Source organism: Heptranchias perlo, chromosome 12 (genome assembly GCF_035084215.1).
Source record: "Heptranchias perlo isolate sHepPer1 chromosome 12, sHepPer1.hap1, whole genome shotgun sequence".
Lineage (NCBI taxonomy): Eukaryota > Metazoa > Chordata > Chondrichthyes > Hexanchiformes > Hexanchidae > Heptranchias > Heptranchias perlo.
This window is the reverse complement of record NC_090336.1, coordinates 56,397,337-56,424,469: the sequence shown is the minus strand read 5'-3', so window position 1 is coordinate 56,424,469 and position 27,133 is coordinate 56,397,337. Positions and strand designations below refer to the sequence as shown.

Sequence of the window (27,133 nt, the reverse complement as noted above, 5' to 3'; positions counted from 1 at the left end):
AGGTTAAGGGGTGATCTTATAGAAGTCTATAAAATAATGAGGGGCATAGAAAAGGTAGATAGTCAAAATCTTTTACCAAAGGTAGGGGAGTCTATAACGAGGGGACATAGATTTAAGGTGAGAGGGGAGAGATACAAAAGGGTCCAGAGAGGGGCAATTTTTTCACTCAAAGGGTGGTGAGTGTCTGGAACGAGCTGCCAGAGGCAGTAGTAGAGGCGGGTACAATTTTGTCTTTTAAAAAGCATTTGGACAGTTACATGGGTAAGATGGGTATAGAGGGATATGGGCCAAGTGCAGGCAACTGGGACTAACTTAGTGGTATAAACTGGGCGACATGGACATGTTGGGCCGAAGGGCCTGTTTCCATGTTGTAACTTCTATGATTCTATAAAGCGACAACCAGAAAATAAAGTTTTGTATGTTGAGAGTCAAGATGTAAGTTAGGAATCAGGGTGTGACTTGTAGATTATTTCTTCCACAGTACTTTTCCAATTTCATGCACAGTAGCCTTTACACAATTGCAGAAACACAATGAATATGGGCTAATATTTGCACGAATAATTTCAGTGTAACATGTAGAAACCAACGCGATGCACAGTTCACACAGCAACACACATAGGAGGCAGTGTGTATGGTGTTCATTTCAAGATGATTGATTTGATCCAACCTACATTTTGTGGGAATGAGGTTGCCGTGAAGTTAATTGCGATGTTGATTCCAGCTCTGAGCCTCTCTGGGACTTCTCCTGAGCTCGCCGCACGGGTCAGCTTTGTTCATTTGTTGAAGTGTTGCGAATGGAAGACCCGATCCTCCCAACTGGTCAAGGAGTGTCACCTTTGAGTAATAAAACCTCACCGTTGGGGTATGAACACGATATCCTCCTGTCCTTCGGCCTCAGTCTTGTCTTTGTGTTGTCTGTACCTTTCTCGCTAAAAATAGGCCGCAGTTGCGAATGAGAAACGCAACAGAATTGCGAATCAATATGTGTTTCATTATGCCTTTGGAATAAGTTAATTTAAAAAGAAAGAAACATTTTTGCTCATTTTGGTAACTGGTGGAAGAAGATTTGGACAGTGCTCTGAGATGTCAACCTGCTTTTATAGCCCCCCAACCTCATTTAGTTGGTAATAGCAAAAGCAATTTTTGTAACAGCACTTAAGCCAATCGTTTCAACGTTTTGATTGGAGGGGATAATAAAGTAATGACTTGATCTTTGGCTTCAGTTGCCGAATATTGAAGTGCAATCAGGACTGTATATGGATGTCTTTAGCCCTACAGGATCAAACCATTTTAACTGTGTGTCTGTGGGTTATTAATAATGCATTTGCCAAGGAACTGTCAAGTGTTTCAAATTATTGAAGGCGGTAATAATAGAAGCACAATTCTCTGGATGCCCATTACAGCAGCAGCCCTTCACATTTCGAGAGCTTCCAATAAATTATAGGTATCCTTGAGAAGTTGGCTTCTTCTGGTACGTTTGGCAAACTGAAGAGGCAGCTTCCCCAGGGGAACAGTCATCAAAGAAAAACACACTTCTGCCAGCTGGGTTTCACTGAGAAATTGTAAATTAACAAGAACTACAGGCATTCGTAACACAGGAAGAGGAGTAGGCCATGCAGCCCCTCGAACCTGTTCTGCCATTCAATTAGATTGCGACTGATCTGTACCTCAACCTCATTTACCTGCCTTTACTCCGTATCCCTTGATAACTAACAAAAATCAATTGATTTCAGTCTCAAAAGCTTCAATTGACCCAGCATCCACAGCCTTTTGGAATTCCATATTTCCACTACCCTTTCTGTGAGAAAATGCTTCCTGATTTCACTCCTAAATAGCCTAGCTCTAATTTGAAGATAATGCCTCCTTGTTCTGGATTAGCGCAACTCTACCCAATCGATTACATTAGGTGAGAGAAAGGTGTGAAACTGGCCTACCGAGGTTCCAATACTGTAGTGTTAGAAAGGTGCTGTACAAAATCACAGTTATGCTGTGATTGTTTATGATAAAGTATTGGCATTGATCATGAATAGTTACAATACTTGGTTATTTCCCAAAATGAAACTATTGACATTTATGTATCTGGATTTATTGGAACTGGTAGAAATTTGTGCCTGTGAAACTCAGTCTACATTGTTCCTATAACATGCCAGTTTTTACACTGGAATGTACGGGGAGCAAGGCCAACATTAAATAAACATTCCTGTTGCCGCGACACCAATTAACTGTGCTGGACTCTATAACTTGAGAGCATAGAAACTACTATTGGTGATATTAGTGGATGCCCACACAATGTGCTTATGCCATTCCTTTTAACGCAGGCGTTAACCCATTTTAGATGGATTGACACCTCCACCAAAACAATGGACCGAAGAGCCTCATACCAACAGATGCAGCACTTATCCGCCAACATCACCAACTGATCATTTCTAGGCTAATATTGTGCTCCTCAAAAGTAGGGCTGAATGTATTATTCATTTTATACAGAGTTATTATGCAAAGTGCAAATTTTACAGATGCTGCAATTGTTTTTAACTTGGGAACTTCAGCTGAGAAAATACACTTGGTTGTTTTTTTTTAAAACACAGGATTGGATTGATAGCCAATCAAAGTGCTTTATAGCAGCTTATTAATAGTGAAGTTAAAGCTGCATTAATTTGCCCAAAGAACTCACGTCCTTTTTTTTTGATGTGGAGATGCCGGTGATGGACTGGGGTTGACAAATGTAAACAATCTTACAACACCAAGTTATAGTCCAACAATTTTATTTGAAAATCACAAGCTTTCGGAGGCTTCCTCCTTCGTCAGGTGAATGTGGAAATCCTTGAACCTTTCGCATTTATATTCAGAGAACAATACCTGGTGATTACAGATAATCATTCCAACTGCCCGTTGTCAAGGCAATCAAAGTGTTTTTTTTGCATCTTTCACTCCCTTTCCTCAAACCTTCTTTTAAGATTACTTGTTTGATGAAATTATTTTTTTTCCCCAAAAGATCTGAGACCCAATTTTAACTTGGGGCGTGAGTGCGGTTTGTGGGTGCTGGGGTGGGCAGGGATCAACCAGCACAGCACAGGCACCAGGCTCAGACCATTTTAACTCCCAGCTCTCATTAGGATGTAGGAGGAAGGACTCCCCCCTGAACCCAGCGGGAGTGATGAGGGGGTGGGCGGGAGTTGGATTTTGGATGGCAGGAGGCCCTGGGACTCGAGGGAACGGTCCCCAGCGCTGAGGTCAGTGGTTGAGGAATGGTCGGGAGGTGGTTGTGGTCAGGGAAGGTCCAAGGTTTCCTTGTAGCAGGCACTCCTGGCCCGCAAGGAAACCATGAAAAATGTTTCTAAAAAGACTTCCCTTCTGGTCCTGTTTCTGGGTTAAAATCACGTCGGGGTCCAAATGATGTCATCTAACCCTGCCTTTTAAATATTCATGAGGCCCCTCCCTGAGGCGGGCGGCTTTGACGTTGCCGAATACACTGCAGTTAAAATGGCGGTGGGCGTAAACACGTTGGGAACACAGCGTGAAGCACCTGACCGCCATTTTAACCACCCACGGGGTGGGCAGAGTTAAAAGCCGCCTTTTAAAGTTGCTCCACCAACAACGTTTGGTTTTTTTGGTGGCGAGCTGTGGGCTCCAAAGGCAACTCATCCATCACATTCAGTCGGCTCGTATGCCGGCCAAGGTCCTCGACAGAGTCTGGGTTGGGGGGTCTGCAATCGGGAGGTGGGGCGAGTGGTGGCCGTCAGCAGCCGGAGGATTTAATGTGTAGCCAGGAGGAGCACAATAAGGTAAGTGAGATAAATTAAAACTTACTGTTCCGGTGGCAGCCTCAAGTTGTTCCTTTAAGGAGGAGCCCTAACCAGTATGGCGGGCAGCGTGCTCTCAGCACGGAATGAGCACGGGCACGTCGACCGCCATCTTGGACCTGTAGGCGCCCGTTTTCCAATCCAGTTTCTGTCCATTGTCTCTCTGTGTAAGTACAATCCACGAATACAACTTAAAGACTTTTGAAGCAAACAGTAAATGAAATAGAGGGAGTGAGCTGGTTAACCAGGATTTGATTGTAAAACATGAAGTCAGTCCATCTGTATGTAAAATCTATTTTATATAACCGTTTCATTTTATTGTCAGACTCTCCTGGAACTTGGAGCTTCGACAGATTATAAAGATAGCCGTGGCCTGACTGCACTCTATCACACCGCGTTGGTAGGAGGAGATCCTTACTGCTGTGAGCTACTGCTTCATGAGCATGCTTCAGTTGGTTGTAAAGATGAAAATGGATGGCAGGAAATCCATCAGGTAAATAAAAATTACGTTATATAGAATTTACAGCACAGAAACAGGCCATTCGGCCCAACTGATCTGTTCCGCTGTTTATACACTACACGAGCCTCCTCCCACCCTACTTCATCTCATCTTATCAGCATATCCTTCTATTCCCTACTGCCTCGTGTTTATCTAGCTTCCCCTTAAAGGCATCTATGCTATTTGCCTCAACTACTCCTTGTGGTAGCAACCATCTCATGCTGGAATTTCACTTTGTAAACTAATGTATAAAGGAAGAATAATGGGGAGAGTCCAAAACTGGCGGGTAAAAATATAAGATAGTCACTAATAAATCCAACAGGGAATTCAGGAGAAACTTCTTTACCAAGAGAGTGGTGAGAATGTCGAACTTTCTACTACATGGAGTAGTTGAGGCAAATACATAGTTGCCTTTAAGGGGAGACTGAAATTCCCCTCTCTGCTATTTTAAAATAAATTCATCCACTGAAATAGTGCAGAGAATAATTTCAGGTGAAAATGTTAAGAATTCCTACACTAGTTTCCCACAATATAATTTTAGGGCCTTTGTGTTTATGTTTTGTGATTTATTTTTTGCTGTCGATAGATTATAGTTTAATGGGGTGCGATAATGTAGTGGTTATCTTACTGAACTAGCAATCCAGAGGTCTGGACTAATAATCCAGAGAATGTGAGTTCATAATCCCATCATGGCAATTTGAGAATTTGAATTCAATTATAAATAATCTGGAAATAAAAATAAAAAGCTATTATCAGTAAAAGTGACCATGAAGCTGTCAGATCATCGTAAAAAACCAACTGGTTCACTAATGCCCTTTTAGGGAAGGAAACCTGTTGTCCTTACCCGGTCAGGCCTATATGTGACTCCAGCCCTTGTAGGGAATTCTTATTTCCTGTGATTCTTGGAGCTGGACAAATAGTCGAGCAAAGAAAGTCACCCTCACTCACGGTAGTTTTGTTAATCAAAAGTAATTATTTAATGATGTAATTCAAACGAGCATTTATTAAGCAAAATCAAATCATACATATGCTCTACCGTTATACACTTATCAATTTACAAAGTTATTCTTTAATGAGTTAGGAATTCATACACACATCAGGCAAATCATTTATTTATGTGTATGTGAAATCTTAAACCAAGGACTTTGCATCATTAAGGCCTGAGGTGATCGGCTCTTCAGCACGTGAGGCTCCACTTCTTGTTGCACGATGTTCGACTGCAGCGTGGAGAACAATTTCCACCGTGAGGTCTTTTTATATGGTTTTGGACCAATGAGACATAGGATTGGGAGAAAGTGTCATTCGTTTTGTCCAATTGCTCCATTTGTTACTAAGACTATGGGGGTAATTTTAACACCCAGGAACGGGTAGGTTGGGGTGGGTGGAAGGTTAAAATAGCAGCTTTTTGGAGCGGGACTGCATCCCGGCTCCAACTTGCCCATTTTTGGGTTTAACCCAGGCAGGTTTGTCTGCGTGCGCACAACAGACACAAGGAAGTCCCGCCCCCACTTAAAGCCAGTGGGCTGGTACTTAAAGGGGCAATGTACCTTATTGAAATAGTTGAGGTACTTAATTCTTAGTGTATTGGAAAACTTAAATGAATTTAACTGTACCTGTTCGGGTTTCCCATCGCTTTCGATTCATGTCAGGTGAAAGCAGGCGGGAAGGGCCGGATCCATGAGGTGAGGGCCTTTATTGCACTGCTTATGGACCGGTAGAGCAGGATTGCTTCATCCAGGCCCAACAAGCTGACCTGGCCGATGAGACCCCTGCCATCGGCCACCGCCCTCCCCCCTCATGGTGGACCTCCCCCAGTTGGTGGCCCCTCCCACCTACCTCTGACTCTTCACCCGACCTCTACCTCCCGGCCCTCCATGATCTCCACCTATCGACCTCCGCCCCCAACCCCAGCCCCGATCTCCACCTCTCCACCTCCCGGCCCCCCACCCCCCGCCCTGATCTCCACCTCCCAGCCACCCTTCCCCCGCCACGATCTCCACTTCCCGGCCCCCCCAGCCCCCCAACCGATCCCCACTTCCCGGCCCATCTGACGTTCCCCCCGCTCCCCCACCCCTGATCTTCTCACCAGCCTTCCGATGTTCTTCCCAGCCTGTCAATCAGGCTGGCTGCCGGGTGCGAAGCCTGGAAGTAAAATTTGTTGACTTCGTTAAGGTCGCACTTACCTTCCCGAATTTTGCACCCGAAAATCTTCCCATCCCACTCCTTTGCTGGCTCGAGGTCAAAATCACGCCCTATGTCTCTTTGGTGTAGGAACGACCATGTGCTCGAGCTATGGAATATTAGAGGTCTCTTTATTAACTTTGTTTCTGACCTTCCATGCAAAGATCGAAGTATGTGGCCCCTTTTTCTCTATACACAGACTCGGTTTTATAACCATCTTGTCTCCACTTCCAATTGCTTCAATGGCTTCAAATCCATTCCTTATACCATTTGTTTTTATAATATATCAGATGCTGGATGCAACACTCTCTGATGTTTTACAAATCCCATTTCTTTGAACAGATTACCAGAAAGATATGAGGCCTCGTGCCTTTTCACACCTATCATTACTTTCCTGATGTATAGCTTGTTTTAAACAACCTTTGGTTACCTTCTCTTACATTACCCCCTGTGGCAATGAAAAGCTTGTGTTTCCAAAAGCCAATATATCTTAAAAGCCTAACAGCCCTTTAAGCTCAATATTATCCATCCAGCTTATTTATTTAATCTAAATATCCATCCGCACATTTCAGTATCTTCGATCCTGAAACTCATGCTTCTCCAATGCCATCAGCGTCATTGAGGGAAAAATACGATTTGCAAGAACACAGTTTACCACATTACTGTGTTTGCAGGTTTTCAAATGGCTTTGTTTAAATCGGGCATGGTTAACCCTTTCCTTCAAATGTCTTTTGTTAAAGGGGTTTTGAACCACAAAATCCCACACTAACATGGTTGACTCTTAACTGCTGCCTGAATTGGTCGAGCAAGCCACTTGGTTGTATCAAGAACAGAAGGTGGCTCACCACACTTTCTCCCGACAACTGGGGATGGGCAATAAATGCTGGCCTTGCCAGCGACGCCCACGTTCTGGGAATTAATTTTTAAAATTTTTGCACAATTTATCTTAATGTGGTGTTGAAACAAGGCTGGAGATTTTTGCTGTTGGTTGGATAGCAAAATCGTCAATGTGTTCTCTATAAATAACAAACAGAGGAAACCTCCCGCCAGCAAGTCTGCAAAATTGATCAAAAGGGAAAAGGAACAACAAAAGAATTATAATTTAAATCTTGGCAGAGTTACAGAGAGTAATAAAATGAATGACCTTCTTCAGTGGCCTGCAGCTAGGCTTGCCTTTCATCTCCCCTCTACATCTTCTGTAAACTGATAAATTTCATCCATTGTTTATGATTCTCGATTTTAAAATTCTCATCCTTGTTTTCAAATCCCTCCCTATCTCTGTAACCTCCTCCAGCCCTACAACCCTCCAAGATCTCTATGCTCCTTCAATTCTGGCCTCTTGCTCATCCTCGCTTTTCATCGCTCCACCATTGTCGACCATGCCTTCAGCTGCCTAGGACTTAAGCTCTAAAATTCCCTCCCTAAACCTTTTCACCTCTTGACCTCTCTCTCTCCTCCTTTAACACCCTCCTCTTTGACTGTCCTAATATCTCCTTATGTGGCTCGGTGTCAAATTTTGTTTGATAACACTCCTGTGAAGGGCCCTGGGATGTTTTACTATGTTAAAGGCGCTATATAAATGCAATTTGCTGTTGTTTGGCTACTTTTCCTATTCAGAGGCAAAATAGAATGATACATGTGCATCTCAAAACCGTGCGTGGCTGGTACACTGCAGATCAGCTCACCGATAGCATGTGTAAGAAGTTGTTTATCTTAAATGAGATGCAATTAATTCAGAAAGGTTCAATACAGAATAGGTATTGAAACACTGTACAGATATGATCAGAATAATTTAATTTTGCTGCCATTTTTCAGCATACAAACCATTGAAAATTTAAGGAGGAAAAGAACGGAGGCTATATTCATAAACAAATTTGAACAAAGCTGAGCAGTGTACAGTTGTAAGTGAATAACACATGCTCGACAAGGAACCTCAAATTTATTCATTCGATTTGTGAATAATGTAACTCATTACTGTTGGAATGTCACTCCAGGAGTTAGGGTATGTTGGCAGCAGGGAGGTTTTGTCAGCTTGCACTGACGTAGTTTATCAAAGTCAACTGACTTGTGTTATCTGTTTTTACACTGTCAAAAATATTGTTCCTTGGATGAGGAATTGGAGAAACTCCTCGTAATGAACAAAGCTTCCACTTATCTTTTTGGTAGGGAATGAAGGAAATGAAGAGGCTTTAGAAAAGAAAGAGAGAAAGACTTGCATTTATATAGCGCCTTTCATGACCTCAGGACATCCCAAAGTGCTTTACAGCCAACTAACTACTTTTGAAGTGTAGTCACTGTTGCAATGTAGGAAATGCAGCAGCCAATTTGCACACAGCAAGGTCCCACAAACGACAATGTGATAGTGACCAGATAATCTGTTTTAGTGATGTTGGTTGAGGGATAAATATTGGCCAGGACACCGGGGAGAACTCCCCTGGTCTGCTTCGAAATAGTGCCCTGGGATCTTTTACGCCCACCTGAGAGGGCAGACGGGGCCATGTGAACGACGGCACCTCTGAAAATGCAGCACTCCCTCAGTACTGCGCTGAATTGTTGGTCAAGTTCTGGCATGGGATATGAACCCAGAACCTTCTGACTCAGAGGTGAAAATGCTAACAGCTGAGCCAAGGTGACACCATTGAATTGAATGTATCATTGATTTGTAGGAGGTGATTCTAGTGGGAAGACAAAATGTTTCAATTGAATTTTGTTCTTGTAGCTGAAATTCTGAGCAGTGTTCCTTTTTGTCACTGATGTGAACAGCAAGAAATCAATTGAAAATTGATTTTTGTAATTAGTGGCTTGTGAACCCCAGAATGTTGTGTTTGGATGAGAAACAATTTTCTGAAAGTCTCCTTGGAACTCAAGGGAAATAGATTGCGTAATGCGAAACTAAGCAGGACTTGGTTCAGTCTCTAGCCTGTGCTAAGTACCTGACTGGGAGGCAGCGAAGATGCTACAATTAGTCTCAGGATCCCTCGGCCCGAGAGGTGAAGAATTGACCAGGATTCTTGCTCCTGATCCCTGTTGCTGGAAGTTGCACATTTTGTGGATGTTGGGTATGGAGAGTGTCAGACTCGAATGTGATGACCCCCACCCCCCGCACAAAGTCAAATAACATGTCAACAACTACCAAACAGGTTAACACATCAAAAAATGGCCACTTCAGTGCGGTACTGGAGGGTTGCTTTTGATTGTGAGAACTGTGCCCCGCATAGGTCACCTCCTCAGGCAACAAGCAAGTCACTGATATTGAGTCTGCGTGTGTGGTAGAAACAAAAATAAATCATCACAAACAATAAACTTGGGAAAATCCATGGTCTTGCTTCCATTTGCAACTCTAGAGTCAGGGGTCAAGACTTGGTATTGCATATTAGTGCTTTAGTGCAATACTGTGCAGGCAGAACAGTCCCATGATTGTAAATGAAGTGTCTAACTAATGGTGTAAATAACATCCTCGTATACCAAAAACCTTAACTTTGAATCCAAATGCTGGATTACTGCCTAGTCTACTGCAACCCATCCAGTGCTTTTTTTCCCCATTCCTCCCCTACCCCACTCCCCCCCCCCCCCCACCCCCCCACCCCCAAAACAAATTCTGAAGGTGCTTTATCATGCCGCTGGCCATGCTTTTCAACTGTGGGCCATTACAGTCGAGCCTGATACTGTCCTTCCCCCAATGCCCAAACACACAGCTCCTCCAGCAACAGTCAGTGGATAGTGATCTGGATTCCTGGCTGATGTTTCTTCTTTTGTTCTGCCCAAACCCAGCATACTGAGGTCAATTGTAGCAGCCTTTTCACTGCCCTTGGTTAAGATCAGTTAACCCAACACAGATGAGACAGAGCCTGGGACCTTTAATTCTGTATGGCTCACTTTGTTCCCTATGATACATTTATTTACCACCCTGTTGGGAAGCTGTCCAGTGATTTATATTTAAAAAATTATTATACGTAAATAAGGGAATTGTTCTGTTTTGGTAACTTCTGCTGCTGTTGGATGCTGGTACGAAATGATTAAGATCCCACAGACAATTGGGTTTCTGGCATAAAGTGACTGGGCACCTCACAGAATGTTGGAATCTTTTGAATAGCGAAGCACAAAGAAATTCGGATTCCTCCATTTACCTGTTTTGATCCTTATTAAATTGAGAAGGGTATCATTTCTCAGGTCATAGGTGTCAAAAATTGTCATTACTGCTCAAGGGTTTATATTTACACAAAATTCTCTTGGTTGTTCTAAATGTGAATTTTAATCAGTGGCCAAGGTTTCACATTGTGAATTGTATTCTGCTTTTCCGCACTCCATTGAAATTTCAGGTTACTTTATGCTATTAATGGAAAAAAAATGATGCGGTAGTGTACGTTGTTTGAACATTGAATGATGATTTCAAACAATTTTTTTTATTAGGCTTGTCGTTATGGTCACGTTCAACATCTGGAACATTTACTTTTCTACGGGGCTGAAATGGGAGCACAAAATGCCTCAGGCAATACAGCACTCCATGTCTGTGCACTTTATAATCAGGTGAGAAGCTGGTGTTCATTGCAATATTTAAATTTTTATTGTACAAGTAATCTTATTTCATATTGCAGTTCACCTATTGATCAGGAATGCCAGAAATAATTGTAAAAGGGAATATAATTATATTAAAAGCACAATACTGCGGATGCAGGAAATCTGATTATATAATTATATTGCTCAGTGAATGAATATAATTATATTGCTCAGTGTAGAATAACTGTGAAGTTCAAAATTACAGTTGGTGGTATCATCGAACAAAATACTTACCACATTTTTATGACATCCCTGTCAAGCGTTAATTCATTTATTTTACATGGGTTAAAGTCTCCGCTAAAGTAACAGGCAGAGGAATGTTAAGTGTTTGCCCGCTGATATAACTAACAGTAATTTCCAAGCTCAGAGCTGCACCATGAACTCTCCGAACTAATCCCATCGGAGATCCTGCATTGCAAAAACTTTAATTGTGCAAACTCAGTCTAAGATTTGCCTTCCCTCCTACAAGGATGAATGCTTTGATGTAGTTCTCTTTGATATTTCTGGATGATTTCCCTTGGTCAAACAGTCGCACATTATTCTGTTTCCAGCAGATGTTTTATTCTCATCAAAGTAAGTTGCCCTTGTATGAAGTACGAGAGAACTGGTAGAAACACCATCATGTGGATCATACCAAAATAGGAGGTCGAATTGATTCTTTAGAAGACCAAAGGAAGCTGCAAATGGATATTAATAAGATGGGGAATGGACTAAAAAGTAGCAGATGGAATTCAGTGTCAGTAAGGGTGAGCTGATACATTTTGGTAAAACAAATATTGTGCGCTGAATGGAAGAAAGCTCGGTGCTGTGGAAGAGCAGAGAGATTTCGAGGTATGGGTTCACAAGTCATTAAAGACAACACTAAAGGTTTCATAAGGCTATGAGAAAAAAACTAATGGAGTTCTAGGCTTTATTTCTAGGTATAGAATTTAAAAGACAAGAGGTAATTATGAAACTACAAAATGTTAATAAGACCTCAGTTGGAGTACTGTGTGCAGTATTGGGTTCCACACCATGGAAAGGATATTGAGGCTTTAGAGAAGGTACAATGCAGATTCACTAGGATGCTGACTGGTATGAGGAAATACAAACACGAAGAAAGCCTTGAAAAATTGGGTTTTATTTTGTTGATACAATTCAACTTACAGGGCGACATGATAGAAGTATTTAAATTTATATAAGTGTGAGACAGGGTAGGTAGAAGCAGACTGTTTTTAGTAGTTGAGGGGTCAAGAATGATCAGAACTGTTGTCCTGTAAGTTGACCTGATGGGAAATAATGCAGCAAAACAACTCCTCTCCACTCTCATCTCACCAAATGTTCACTCAGTCCGCCTTTGGAGAGATGCAAGGACAGGAGTATCTAGTCTACTTCACAAAGTGGGTGCTTTTGTTACATTCTTGAATTATGCTGTTGTACAAGTAGATATAGGACAGTGTTAGTCAATTCCCATAAAAGTGAAGTACGTAGACTGTTTTAAGGGAACGACTGATGCCAGTGAAACTCAAGAAGGCATCTACGGCAGACCTGAATTTGTAAAAGCCTCCAGGAATAAAATATTTAAATATTTTTAAATATATTTAATTAAATGAGTAATAAAGCCAGACTAGATTAAACTATGGTAAATTGAAAACAAGTCATCTTTAACTGAAAGTTTACGTCTGAACATTGTGCAGGATCATAGCACATTGATATTCATTTATTGATTCCTAATTCAAGCTCATCCTCTGATTCAATCATGGACTATGCCCCAATTATACATGTTTTTCCATTTACTACTCAAGCGACTGTTCTGTTGATGTTGTTACCTCCTTTCTGTGTCTTTGGAATCCTGTTGTTGAACACTTGGTGACTCATCTATCATTGCCTTGGACACCTTCAAGGCCTTGACAGGCCATGCACCATGCACTTCAAAATGAGTTACAATCATACGTCTTACATGGCAATCTAGTTTCCTTTCAAATTACTCAGGGATTCTCTCTTCATATTAATGATCTCCTCCAGTCATCATCAAACCCTATCCATTCTTTGGCTGATTATTCTGCTCTGGATTCATCAATGTCCTTCAGGTCACATGCTTCCAGTGCCCACAACCTCCAGTTCATGCTCTTCAATCTTCTTTCTTTCAACTTTTTAAAGAAACTAGGGTAGATTTTAACTCAGGCTGCCCGACTAACGGAATTTCAAACCCCTTCTTTCCATCTTTCATTCATAGTCATCCTCTTTACATTTAGGATCAGTCTTCTTGGTGTTCTTTGTACGTTTTCAGATACAAGTAAATCTTTTTTGTGACAAGGTGACCACCTGCAGGCAGATCTCGAGTCCTGCAGGCAGATCTCTCATGTGGTCTGATTGTAAAGCTTTAGCATAACCTCTGTAGACTTCTGCTGAACAATTCTCACTGCATATCTCGGAATTACATATCTTAGAATTACATTAATATTTTACGTGCTTTATCACATTGTCTGAACTAGAATAATTCTTGCATTCATGTAATGCCTTTCGCGTTGAAGTTCCTCAAAATGCTTTATAGAATGAAATACTTTCTGCTGCGATTTGTTACGTAGGCCTTGAAAGTGACTACATCTACCAATAATTGCAGGTCCCCTTCTAAATCTCCCTTGGCTAATTCAGCTCCATTTGTTGTACGTTTATAATTCATTCTTTTATCGATGTGCAATACTTCACATTTATCAGTGTTTAATTTCATTTGACATTTGTCTGTCCAGTTGCATAAAACTGATCTAAATCCTCTCCTCATTTCATCTGTCTCTCCCTATTTGAGTACCACCAACAAGTTTAATCAGCTTACAGCCAGTTTCATTATCCAGGTCATTCATGTAGATTAGAAACAACAGGGATCCAAGCAGTGACCCCTGCAGGACTCGCGATCTGCCTGCAGGACTCGCGATCTGCCTGCAGGACTCGACATCTGCCTGCAGGACTCGCGATCTGTCTGCAGGACTCGCGATCTGCCTGCAGGACTCGCGATCTGCCTGCAGGACTCGACATCTGCCTGTAGGACTCGCCATCTCCCTGCAGGACTCGACATCTGCCTGCAGGACTCGCCATCTCCCTGCAGGACTCGCGATCTGTCTGCAGGACTCGCGATCTGCCTGCAGGACTCGCGATCTGCCTGCAGGACTCGCGATCTGCCTGCAGGACTCGACATCTGCCTGCAGGACTCGACATCTGCCTGCAGGACACGCCATCTCCCTGCAGGACTCGCGATCTGCCTGCAGGACTCGCGATCTGCCTGCAGGACTCGCGATCTGCCTGCAGGACTCGCGATCTGTCTGCAGGACTCGCGATCTGCCTGCAGGACTCGCGATCTGCCTGCAGGACTCGCGATCTGCCTGCAGGACTCGCGATCTGCCTGCAGGACTCGCGATCTGCCTGCAGGACTCGACATCTGCCTGCAGGACTCGACATCTGCCTGCAGGACTCGCCATCTGTCTGCAGGACTCGCCATCTCCCTGCAGGACTCGCGATCTGTCTGCAGGAATCGACATCTGCCTGCAGGACTCGCCATCTGCCTGCAGGACTCGCGATCTGCCTGCAGGACTCGCCATCTGCCTGCAGGACTCGACATCTGCCTGCAGGACTCGCGATCTGTCTGCAGGACTCGCGATCTGTCTGCAGGACTCGCGATCTGCCTGCAGGACTCGCGATCTGCCTGCAGGACTCGCGATCTGCCTGCAGGACTCGACATCTGTCTGCAGGACTCGCGATCTGTCTGCAGGACTCGCGATCTGTCTGCAGGACTCGCGATCTGCCTGCAGGACTCGCCATCTCCCTGCAGGACTCGCCATCTGCCTGCAGGACTCGCCATCTGCCTGCAGGACTCGCGATCTGTCTGCAGGACTCGCGATCTGTCTGCAGGACTCGCGATCTGCCTGCAGGACTCGACATCTGCCTGCAGGACTCGCGATCTGCCTGCAGGACTCGACATCTGCCTGCAGGACTCGCGATCTGCCTGCAGGACTCGCGATCTGCCTGCAGGACTCGCGATCTGCCTGCAGGACTCGCGATCTGTCTGCAGGACTCGCGATCTGTCTGCAGGACTCGACATCTGTCTGCAGGACTCGCGATCTGCCTGCAGGACTCGACATCTGCCTGCAGGACTCGCGATCTTCCTGCAGGACTCGCGATCTGTCTGCAGGACTCGCCATCTGTCTGCAGGACTCGCGATCTGCCTGCAGGACTCGCCATCTGTCTGCAGGACTCGCCATCTGTCTGCAGGACTCGCCATCTGTCTGCAGGACTCGCGATCTGTCTGCAGGACTCGCGATCTGTCTGCAGGACTCGCGATCTGCCTGCAGGACTCGCGATCTGCCTGCAGGACTCACCATCTGCCTGCAGGACTCGCCATCTGCCTGCAGGACTCGCCATCTGCCTGCAGGACTCGCCATCTGCCTGCAGGACTCGCCATCTGCCTGCAGGACTCGCCATCTGCCTGCAGGACTCGCCATCTGCCTGCAGGACTCGCCATCAGCCTGCAGGACTCGACATCTCCCACAATCTGAGATTATACCTCTCATGAGTATTCTATTTCCTGTCCTCTTGTCAGTTTCTTAGCCATTACCATATTCTATCCTTGATCCCTTTGACTTTCAGTTTAATTAGAAGTCTTTCATGTGGAACTTCATTAAAACCTTTCTGAAATAAGCTGTAGGATGAGAAGTGCCACTATCTATCAGTTATCTCCTCAAAGAATTCAAGGAGATTTATCAGGTAAAACTTACTTCTACTCATCCAGCCTACCCCTTAGAGTAGATTCCATTTTTTTTTTGCCTGTAACTGATGCTAGCTGTTGGGCTTGCAGAAGTCTGGATTAGTACAAATATTTCACAAAACACTTTACAGAAATATTTTACTCTAATTTTTGAATATCAATTTTTAAAAATTGGTTCATATTGAATGACTAAATTGACAACAGGTACCAATATTCAAAATTCATAATTTTTTTTCTTATGCACCCCTGTAGAAATATTGATTCTGTGGGATGCAATCTTAAATTAACTAATAACTTGATAGACTGGTTATTGGATTTTTTTTCAGAATTCAACTGTATATTAGTTTACTTGGAATCCCTAAGAGTTGTAAATGAGGTTTGACATCACTGACAATGTAAATTTCTGAAGGGTTGATTTAAGTTGATGTGAGGGGCTGTAAATCCTGAATTCAGAGCTTTAACAGAAGACTGCTCTGCCCAGGTACATATGTAACAGTGAAACATTCCATCTGCACATTGGCTGTACTTTGTTTGCTTTTCCTCACTATATCTCATCAGCTTTGTGTGGGCAGAAGTACTATTTCAGTATATCTGTGGGTGGTTGGATTTAATTAGGCAGTGCCTGCTTGCTCACATATGCTTTTGCTAGCTTTAGTGTTCTTGCTGTGGTTAAATACTCTTCCAAATTAAAAAAAAAATGGTCTCCTTGTCGCAATTAAAGTAGCTTTTGTTCCATACACAATGTTCATTTGTTTTTAAATTTTGAGTCTTTGGAGAACATAACATTAACAGCACTTCGTTAATTTCACTATTCCGCATATTTCCACTAATTTCTGTTGCAAACGAAATGCTACAAGGTAAAGATCTTTAAGTGGAACTTCTTAATATTTCTATCAAAGCACAGCAGCCAATGCCAAACATGTCAGTGTCACTTGTTGAGAGAAAATATGCTAAACAGAAATTCTGTATGTCAAAGCCACATGTTTGTTTCATCTTGCTCTGCCTAACATTTTCTGATGATCATCACTTGGTTCAAGTACGTCTTATGAATGAATTTAAAACAGTCTGCAGACAAGGGTATGAACTAACAATACTACCTGTAATCTTTGTGGCTATATTGGTTTGCACCAAATTATGGTATCATGATTATATTATGTTATATGCGCACACACACACACATATGCTCACACACACACATATGCTCACACACACACACACATATATGCTCAAACACACACACATGCTCACACACACACACACATATATGCTAACATACACAGGCTACATCTTCTACTACTCATTCATTGCCAATGGGTGGAAAATCTAGCCTCATTCTTCTTTTAATCCCTGTTAAGTATAAAGAAAAGTATTACTGTAATTTTCCAGGTTTATGTGACGTGCTTAAAAATAAGGAAACAATTGAAAATATGCAGCTCAGTTTTTACAGAAAGTATAGTGACTTGCAACTGTAAAGTGGTAATGTCAATGAAGTTGGTGTGGAGTTTTGTACGTAACATGTTCAATTTAGGCAAAACCATTGAACCATAGAAGTTAGCAGCACAGAAAGAGGCAATCCAGGTCACCATATCTGTGCTGACTCTTCCTAGGAGCATCCCAAAACTAATCCCCCTGACCTGCTCTCTCATATCCGTGTATCTTCCTCAGCTTCTATTGTGTTTATCTATTCTTTCCTATCTTCTATGCCTCAACTACTGCCTGTGATATATTGGTGCATTTCCCGAAGTGCAGGGTGCCACTGATTGTTGCCATGTGTTCAGCTGAAGCCCTTTTTAAAAAATAAATGTGATTGTGGCAAGATTTTTATTGTACATTGTGTCTTGGTGGTGTGCCTTGCTGAGGTCTGGCTATGCAGGCGATGCAATGAATGAGCTGTAAGGTTTAATGAAGGCTTGGCATGGGCAAGCAGTAAATGTGGCATGGCTGCATTTTGCGGCATGTGCCGCCTACCTGGTACAGGGTGCTATGGGTTAATCTTACCCTGCCAGGTCCCTTAAAGCATGGTGTCTTATCCTGCATCTGCTGCCAAGTACTGCAGTACTGTAGATGGCATTCATTTTCATTACCACCTCCTGCCAGGCAAAGTGCACTGTTACCCTTTGTGGAGAGTAACCAGGAATGCCAAGCCTCCTTATACCTATCTCATATGGCGGAGTATCCATTTCACCAACCCTTAAACAAAGGTTTGGTGCAGCGCTGCTCTTCCATTTTGCTCATGAACTCCATTTTGTGCCTTCACTTTGTGTTGTTTGTCCTTCCGACTTCGCTCACCAGTTTTTCTTTAGCTTAAAGATAAGTTGTACCGACTGAATCTGATTATAACTCTTGCTTTGTACATTCACCTTACTATAACATAAATCAGTTTAATGATTCATATCAAGTCTCGCCTCACCTGGTGTTAACTCGGTGCAGCTTTGAAGAGGTTGAAGAAATGTACGTGCAAATTACACAAATATCTTGTTCGGGTTACAGGGGGATTCATTCTTACATCCCCAAGTTAGGCTATTGGACAAGCAGATATGGGGCAGCATATGATCAAGTCCCAAATGAAAAAACCCTCGTTGCTCACCTAAGTGATTCTAGCATCTCACTGTTTTTTTGAGTAAGGGCGGATGGGGCCATTATTTAACGTCTCATCCAAAAGACGGCACCTCCGACAGTGCAGGACTCCCTCTGTACTGCACTGGAGTGGCAGCATAGATTATGTGCTCAAGTCTCTCGAGTGGGACTTGAACCCCAGTTGCTCACATAAGTGTTCCAAGCATCTTACAAGTCCCACTCCAGAGACTTGACCACGTAATCCAGGCTGACACTCCAGTGCAGTACTGAGGGAGTGCATCAAATATCACAACTAGCAACAGATTTTTTTCCAATGTTAACGGTCTGTTTTCTTCCCTCCCTCTCTCTCCTCCTTCCCCCCATACTCTTTGAGAAGATTACTGTACCACTCTAGGTGTTTATCTGTATTGAGTAGGTTCTGGGACAATTACCATAGTTCATTTTCTACACCTTTAACGGAAGATATTATGACACTGAACTCAAGTGTTCCCAATAAAAATAAAACAGCAATCCAATTGATCCACTAGATCTGGCACCCATTCAAAGGGCCTATGCTCAAATATCAGTCTTGACTTTTGTTCAAAATTGGTTCTCTATTCAAAAAAAAAGTCCCACTGACTTTTCAGGTTTTATTTTTTTCCTGATTCCAGGTCAAGGTTTTTTTTTAAATTAGCTATGAACGAACAGATTCTTTTTTTGGCAAAAAATAAAATAAAATTTTCACTTTGGATCTAATTGGGAAATCATCAAAACAACAGCAATCAATTGGGTGGTGAACCCAATCAAGGAGTGGGAATCCAAGGGGATGGGAAAGATGCGTGTTGTATGGTGTGAATCGTACTAGTCATTTACAACGAGGGGGGAGTGCAGTCTTTTATTTTATGCCAACAACTTTCATTTATGTCATGCCTTTAATGTAGAAGAACATCTCAAGTTGCTTTACAGAGCGAGGGGAAAAAGAAACAGACACCAAGCTACTTTGGGAGAGTTAGGGGAGATGATCGAAAACATGGTCAAAGAGATAGATTTTAAGAAGACTTTTCAAAGGGGAGAGAGAAGTAGACAGGGGGGAGGGAGTTCCAGAGAGGAAGGGAGCTTCTGTTTTTTTTGATTTGACTCTAACTTTCAGGGAGTAATTATCAGGTGTCATCTGGTTAAAACCGAAACTCAGAATGCCTATCTATAAGTAACCGTTGCCAGGCAACTCAGCAGAACACTTTGATGAAGCCAAGAACACGATCTCAGAGAGGAGGAAAAACTGATTGGACCAGTCCTGCCTCTCTATTTGTAGGTCAATGGTGAACCACTGATAGAAGAGGGTCGCTACCATCCAGGTTCGTACTGGACAGTCCAGTTTGACCAAAAGTCTGTTTTTTAAAAATGTTTTTTTAAAAGCACAGTTCTGTGCCTTGTGATAGGCAGCAATAATTAAGGTTACAACCAGATTTTAAATGCAGCACATAATTTTCCCACTATTCCAATTAACGGTTGGAAAATCATGCGTCATGATCACCAACATTACTGATGCACTTTCCCAGCAAGCAAGACACCCTGCCTTTGATGCAAAGTCAGAAAATTTCCCCTTACAGCGAGAAGCTACTGTTGCTAACATTAGTGGATGAACATTTTAATGCATTTGTATGATATTCCTTTGTCTGCTATATTAACTAGATATCAAGCTATTTCTTTGAATATAAATATCTAGCCTTGGAGCGTAACTATGTTTCACTCTAACCTTTAGCTTTCCTTTAAGGAGTAACAACATTAGCAGATTCATGATGGTATATGAATCTTGTTGCATTTTTTTCCAAGTTGTGAATCTGTTTGTAACATGTCATATTTTCCAGTTCAGTTTCAAGATGAATATTAATTACTACTTGAGTTCTGGACCCCAAAACATACTTCAAACCATTCTGTGAGCTGACTACAGCTCTGTAGGCTGAACTCAAGTGTTCCCAGCAAGAAGCCTTACTCAGCAGGGATACAGGCCTAAGATAAACACTTGTAACACTAATCCTCCGTTCCGCACAGCCATCCAGTGAGGATCACTGAATAAACAGTCATGTTTCTCGTGTTTTGTAGCTTTGGATCGATGGTTTCAGTTTTACTCTGTCGAGTTGCACTGTATCAACGCTTTTGGTGGAGTTCAGGTTTATCAGATTGGTCGTACGTAAGTCTAGATTGGTGAAGTTTAAATCTTTTGAAATTTGTAATTGCTGCACCTTGATAAAATTTCTCAGTGAGATTCTGGCCTTCAGTTTGCTTGGACTTTGTGCTGCTGCCCAGTCGTGACTTCACCAGAAGTGCGGCTATGTCAGCACAAGAAAATCCAAGGAAACTCAGGGCCAGACTTTTGAGCAGATGTAGTACACTCTGACAGTCTATTTCTCTCTTATTGCTGCATCATAGATTTCACTCTAAATGCAGTTGGGAATTTTATTTTGATTGCTTGCAAAATTAATAGTGTTTAAAAAGCGACGTAACATTTCTTTGCTTGTCCCATGTAAAAATGTTACACAATCAAAGGATTTAAAATACAGAGAGTGGTGTCATTTCTTTGAGTACGTTCTGCCGATAAAGTACCTCACCTACCGTCCTGGACTCGCAATTTTCTGATGTGTGAGTTTATGGTTTAAGCCCATGCCCACCAGGGGCTGGTCTTCCCAAACTCAGCTTACGGACAACCTTTACAGCAGCGGACTGAGGAGACTTTAGTCCCATTGCTCTGTCTTGGGTTGGAACTTGAGTTCCACAAGTAAAGGGGCAGTGAACTGGAGACAACTCCCAATACACCAATTGAATGCAGTTTGCTACAAATAGCAGTAGGTTGACCCAATGAGAAGGAATGAAATAGAACAGAAATCTGATGAACCAAAACCCTCACAATGCAGATTAAGACTGTTCCTTCCACTATTGGACAGGGAGGATGGGACTTACAGTTGGGAAGTTGTGGTTTGCTCTGCGATTGGTCAGTTTTGCTGTCAATCACTAAAGAAATGATGAAGCTGTAAAGATACCCCAACTTTTTGAGTAGACCAAAAACTTTCTCCCAGATATAATTCTTTGGGAATTTAATCCAGGAAAATATCTCTCAGAACAGCTGCCTTTATAGTTTAGCACATCCCCCGTGCTATTAAACAGATAAGCTCTCTCTTCTCTCTCGCTCCAGTGGTTTAATTTAAAGATTTTCTAGCCAAACTCTCATCCCTACCTCACAACCCCCAGCCACTGTGCTGCACCCCTGTTCCCATTGACATGCACTCTCCTGCTATGCCCTGCTCCCTGGCTTCGAAGGGGGCCTTGCTAAATGTCTTAACTGCATTCCAGACACTGGACTGCCTGTGAGCAACACCACATGAGATTAACTAATTATTTAATGGTAGATCTGATTCCTCGATCAAAGGCTAGTTCTTCCAAACTAGTTTTATACCTTGTGCTTGTTGCTAAACCAATTTGTAAAACCTTGTGTTGTCATTTGTATACGGACATACAAAAATGACGGACAGGAAAAGACCTATTGGTCCATCCAGCCTATCCCACACAGTGGTGATGTCTTGTGTAACACAATACGTACACCCCCCACCTCACCCAGAGCCATGCAATCGCCTGGGAGAGGCAAAAAGACAGGTACAAAACCTAGGCCAATTAGGGGAAAAAAGTGGAAAATTCCTCTCCGGCCCCCTTAGGCAATCGACACTAGTCCAGGAGATCAAAATGGCCCTGATTTATGTTATAGGATGCCTGTAATTCTCCACTCCTGGCCTCTTGTGCATCCTTGATTCTCATCACTCCACCATTGGCGGCCATGCCTTCAGCTACCTAGGCCCTAAGCTCTGGAATTCCCTCCTTAAACCTCTCCGCCTCTCCACACCACTCCCCTCCTTTAAGACACTCCTTAAAATCTACCTCTTTGACTGAGACGTGTCCTAATATCTCATTATGTGGCTCGGTGTCAAATTTTGTATGATAATGGCTCCTGTGAAGCGCCTTGGGGACGTTTTACTACATTAAAGGCGCTATATAAATGCAAGTTGTTGTTGTCGTGCTTGGAAGATACACTATGCCAATGAATTATCTGGAATTGTGGAGAATGCACTCACAGCCACAAAGGGCAGCAGCTGAAACCACAGGCTTATGCTGTCAATTGTTATTAGTAATGTGCTTTATTTCCACCAATTTACAGGAGAGCTGTGCTCGAGTTCTGCTATTTCGTGGAGCCATTAAGGAAGTGAAGAACTACAACAGCCAGACTCCATTTCAAGTAAGCAAATCTTTTCCTCTTTAATTTTTCCAGCGGGGAAACTTCAGTAATTGATGCACACAGTCCCAGGCTCAGGGCTTCTTTTTGATCCCCATGTTAGTTTAAGGGGGGGTGGTGGGGAGTGCTGCTACACTAGAGTGCAGCAGATGACTGAGGAAGGGGGAGGGGCTCTCCTTCTGTTGACTACACTTCTAATATTAGAAACCCAATATTCAGACTGTCGATGGCAATGTAGACCCACAACAATACAGTCGATTAATCTTCTGTCGGATTGGAAGTGTCTAGTATCAGTGTAAAGCCCGGGAGTTGGTCTCCTATGTTTGCATGATTCTTTCTTTTTCCCAAAATCGCAAATTTTGAAATTTGTTTTGGAGAGTGTCCAAGATTCTGGATGGAATTTACTCCTAGCACTAGGTGTGTATGAAAATATTTCTGGGGACATTTGATCTGTGGTCTATTTCTGGTTGCATCTGAGTCAGGAGGATTCAAGTCTCACTTAAGGACTTGAGCATATAATTTAAGCTGATGCTTCAATGTAGTACTGAGGGAGTTCTGCATTGACTGAGGTGAAACCCTTTGCATGAGGCATTAAGTGAATGCTAGGATGTTAAAGATCCCATGGGACCATTCTGAGAAGAGCAGAGTGATCTTCCAGTGTCCTGCCAACATTTCTCCATTAACCCTACAAAAAAAAGATAATTTGCCTCATTGCTGTTTGTGGGATCTTGCTATACACACAACGGCGGGACCAGCAGGTGAGCACAGAGGATCTTTCATAAAACCTTACCTGTTTGGTATCCCCCCCCTTAGATCCTCCTACTTCCAAATGTCTCAGATGGGGGGGGGGGCAGGGGAGGGGGTTCCCATTGGAAAACCCATTTATGTTTGGAATGGTACAAGGGAGGGGATTTGAAAGTTTGGCAAAAAAGAAAGGCTCATGAGAACCTCATGCAAACAAAAAAAATGGAAAAATTCATGAGAACAGTCAAAAAATGATTGAAATGTTAAGGATTGAAGGCTTTTAAATTGGCTGCCGATTTTGTTCTCTGAATTCTGCCTTTCTCATTTTTATGGATTGTTTTCCTCTTCTAGTGTTTCATTTTTCCTTCTCTCAGTCCCGTTGGCTCTGTTGTGGTTCTTTTTGTTGCTCTGTGACCTGTCTTCTCATCCTATCTAATCTTCATTTTCCAGTGTTGCACCCAGAAGTGTTGATCACATCGATGAGGGGGGCTCTGGGTAGATTGGTATGACTCTGGAAAGTAACCTGTGCTCACAGCACAGAAAAAATGTGCTTATGTCGTGGTCTCAGAAACATTGAAACAGATGGTATAATCCAGTAATGGGAGTTCTGGAAAAGGAGCAAAATGCACAGCCAAGGCTGATTAGCGAAGAGGAGGCCAATAGAAATACTTAAGATTTCTGAACAAATATGAAAATAGGCAACTGGATAGGATGAGAGTAGGTCAGGAAACCAACATTTCTATAGCAGGTCTCCGGAAAATGGCAAAAGAGTCTAGAATTAAATGACGGAGAGTTGAGGGAAAATGGAAAAATATCAGGGCCCCAAAGCTTTCTCAGATGATTTGGTAAATTCATTTATTTATGAGTGGGAATTTTATAGCACTTCTGTGGGCTCGGAAGAGCAGGAGTGCTTCTCTCTGGCCCAACCAGCCTTCCTGCAGCATCTCCCCCCACGATCTCCGACCCCCCCCCCACCCCAGGACGATCTCCAACCCCCCCCCCCCCCAGACGATCTCCAACGCCCCCCCCCGGACGATCTCCAACCCCCCCCCCCAGACGATCTCCAACACCCCCCCCCCCCGGACGATCTCCAACCCCCCCCCCCCCCGGACGATCTCCAACCCCCCCCCCAGACGATCTCCAACGCCCCCCCCCCCCCGGACGATCTCCAACCCCCCCCCCCAGACGATCTCCAACCCCCCCCCCCCCCCGGACGATCTCCAACCCCCCCCCCCCGGACGATCTCCAACCCCCCCCCCACCGGACGATCTCCGACCCCCTCCCCCGATGATCTCCGGCCCCATCCCCCACGATCTCCGAACTTTGATCCCCCGATGACTCCTGACCCCCCCAGCCCCCCGATGACTCCCGACCGCAAACCCCCCAGGTGACCCCGACGCTCCCCTCATCTAAGACTTACCTCCTCACATCCTCTTCTCCCGTCAGACTGAGGCCAGTCTGTCAATCAGGCTGGCCTGTTGGGCAGGAAACTGTCAAAAAGAGTCCTTACTTCAAAATTGTATGGATATCCGGGAAACCCGTACTTCCTGGTTTCCCATCAGGAATTCCGCCCCAGCCCCTCACCCCTGCCGTCTTCCCAGCTCGGAGTTAAAATTTAAGCCGATGCCTTAACTTATCCTACTTTGCTTGGTGCTGCCCATTATTCCATTTTCCGATTAAACAGCATAAGATCATTACTTCAACTCCATGTTTTAGAGCCATCTATCATCCTTCCCTCAAAGCTGCGAAATTGTCAACGTCCATCAGTTCCTGCTGGATGACATAACCTGAGATGCTCAACAAACAGTTGACCAGGAGTGGCCGTAATGTCGATCTGTAGCAACAGCAACAATGTCGTCCCTGTACAAATACTTGTTGTTTATGACTTTCATGCTATGCTTTCAGCAATGATGTTTCACCTTTGTAAAGGTTTAGTTTGAAGTTAATGGTGGGATTGTTGAAAGAGATGAAGAGCCTCTGGTATACCACACTTTACACATCTTATGGTCTTGCCCTACAACCTAACATTTTTGGGTAATCTGGGATGCCCCAAAGAACATGACCAGCACTGATGGCCCCTCAGATGTCTGCTAGGCTTGCTCGCTGGATACAGGATATGCCTAAGACACAATGATTAGTGCAACTCACTGCTGGCAACAAGAAAATGCAGCCTTCCGCTGTTGCAAAACCCTATTCCTCCCACTGCAAGCATGTGGATTAGGTACTTGTGCAACGTATACCAATTAGAGTATACACACTTGGTGTGCTTTCTTGAAAATGCTGTATTGAGAATACAGAGCACTGTGTATAAGTGTGACCTCGCCCCTCTCTATCTCTATAACCTCCTCCAGCCCAACAACCCTCCGAGATCTCTGCACTCCTCCAATTCTGGCCTCTTGCGCATCCCTGATTTCCATCGCTCCATCATTGGCAGACACACCATCAGCTGCCTAGACCCTAAGCTCTGGAATTCCCTCCCCAAACCTCTCTGCCTCTCTACTTCTATCTCTTCGACCATGTTTTCGATCATCTCTCCTAACTCTCCCAAAGTAGCTTGGTATCTGTTCCTTTCCCACGCCCCCCCACCGCGCCCGCACTCTGTAAAGCACCTTGAGATGTTCTTCTACATTAAAGGCCATAAGACCATAAGAGCCATAAGCCCATAAGAGATGGGAGCAGGAGTAGGCCATTCGGCCCCTCGAGCCTGCTCCACCCTTCAGTGAGATCCTGGCTGATCTGATTTTTACCTCAACTCCATTTTCCCACCTTTTCCCCATATCCTTTGACTCCCTTGCTGAGCAAAAATTTGTCTAACTCAGCCTTGAATGCATTCAATGACTCCACCTCCACAGCTTTTTGGGGAAAAGAATTCCAAAGATTCACGACCCTCTGGGAGAAGAAATTCCTCCTCATTTCCGTCTTAAACGGGCGACCCCTTATTCTGAGACTATGTCCACTAGTTTTAGATTCCTCCGACATAAGGTACTACGTAAATGAAAGTCGTTGGCATAAAATAAAAGACTGCACTCCCCCCTCGTCGTAAATGACTAGTATGATTCACACCATACAACACGCATCATTCCCATCCCCTTGGCTTCCCACTCCTTGATTGGGTTCACCACCCAATTGATTGAGCTTGCTGTTGTTTTGATGATTTCCCAATTAGATCCAAAGTGATAACACTCCTGTGAAGTGCCTTGGGGCGTTTTATCATGTTAAAGGAGCTATATAAATGCATGTTAAAGTTGTTGTGAGAATGTACACCAGTGCTGTATCAGTGTGTGAATGCACACCAGTACTGTATCAGTGTGTGAATGTACACCAGTACTGTATCAGTGTGTGAATGTACACCAGTACTGTATCAGTGTGTGAATGTACACCAGTACTGTATCAGTGTGTGAATGTGCACCAGTGCTGTATCAGTGTGTGAATGTACACCAGTACTGTGTCAGTGTGTGAATGTACACCAGTGCTGTATCAGTGTGTGAATGTACACCAGTGCTGTATCTGTGTGTGAATGTACACCAGTGCTGTATCTGTGTGTGAATGTACACCAGTGCTGTATCTGTGTGTGAATGTACACCAGTACTGTGTCAGTGTGTGAATGTACACCAGTACTGTGTCAGTGTGTGAATGTACACCAGTGCTGTATCAGTGTGTGAATGTACAGCAGTGCTGTATCAGTGTGTGAATGTACACCAGTGCTGTATCAGTGTGTGAATGTACAGCAGTACTGTATCAGTGTGTGAATGTACACCAGTACTGTATCAGTGTGTGAATGT

General features: G+C 43.6%; 1 protein-coding gene across 1 annotated transcript in view; it reads left to right on the top strand.

Moving 5' to 3' along the window:
• The window catches only part of shank2b (SH3 and multiple ankyrin repeat domains 2b), a 680,429-nt gene that overhangs the window by 107,065 nt on the left and 546,231 nt on the right, over window positions 1–27,133 (top strand). The window contains exons 7-9 of the mRNA XM_067994155.1: window positions 4,126–4,293; window positions 10,891–11,007; window positions 22,533–22,610. Of these exons, the coding sequence (XP_067850256.1) occupies window positions 4,126–4,293; window positions 10,891–11,007; window positions 22,533–22,610 (363 nt within the window). The remainder of the gene's footprint in view (window positions 1–4,125; window positions 4,294–10,890; window positions 11,008–22,532; window positions 22,611–27,133) is intronic.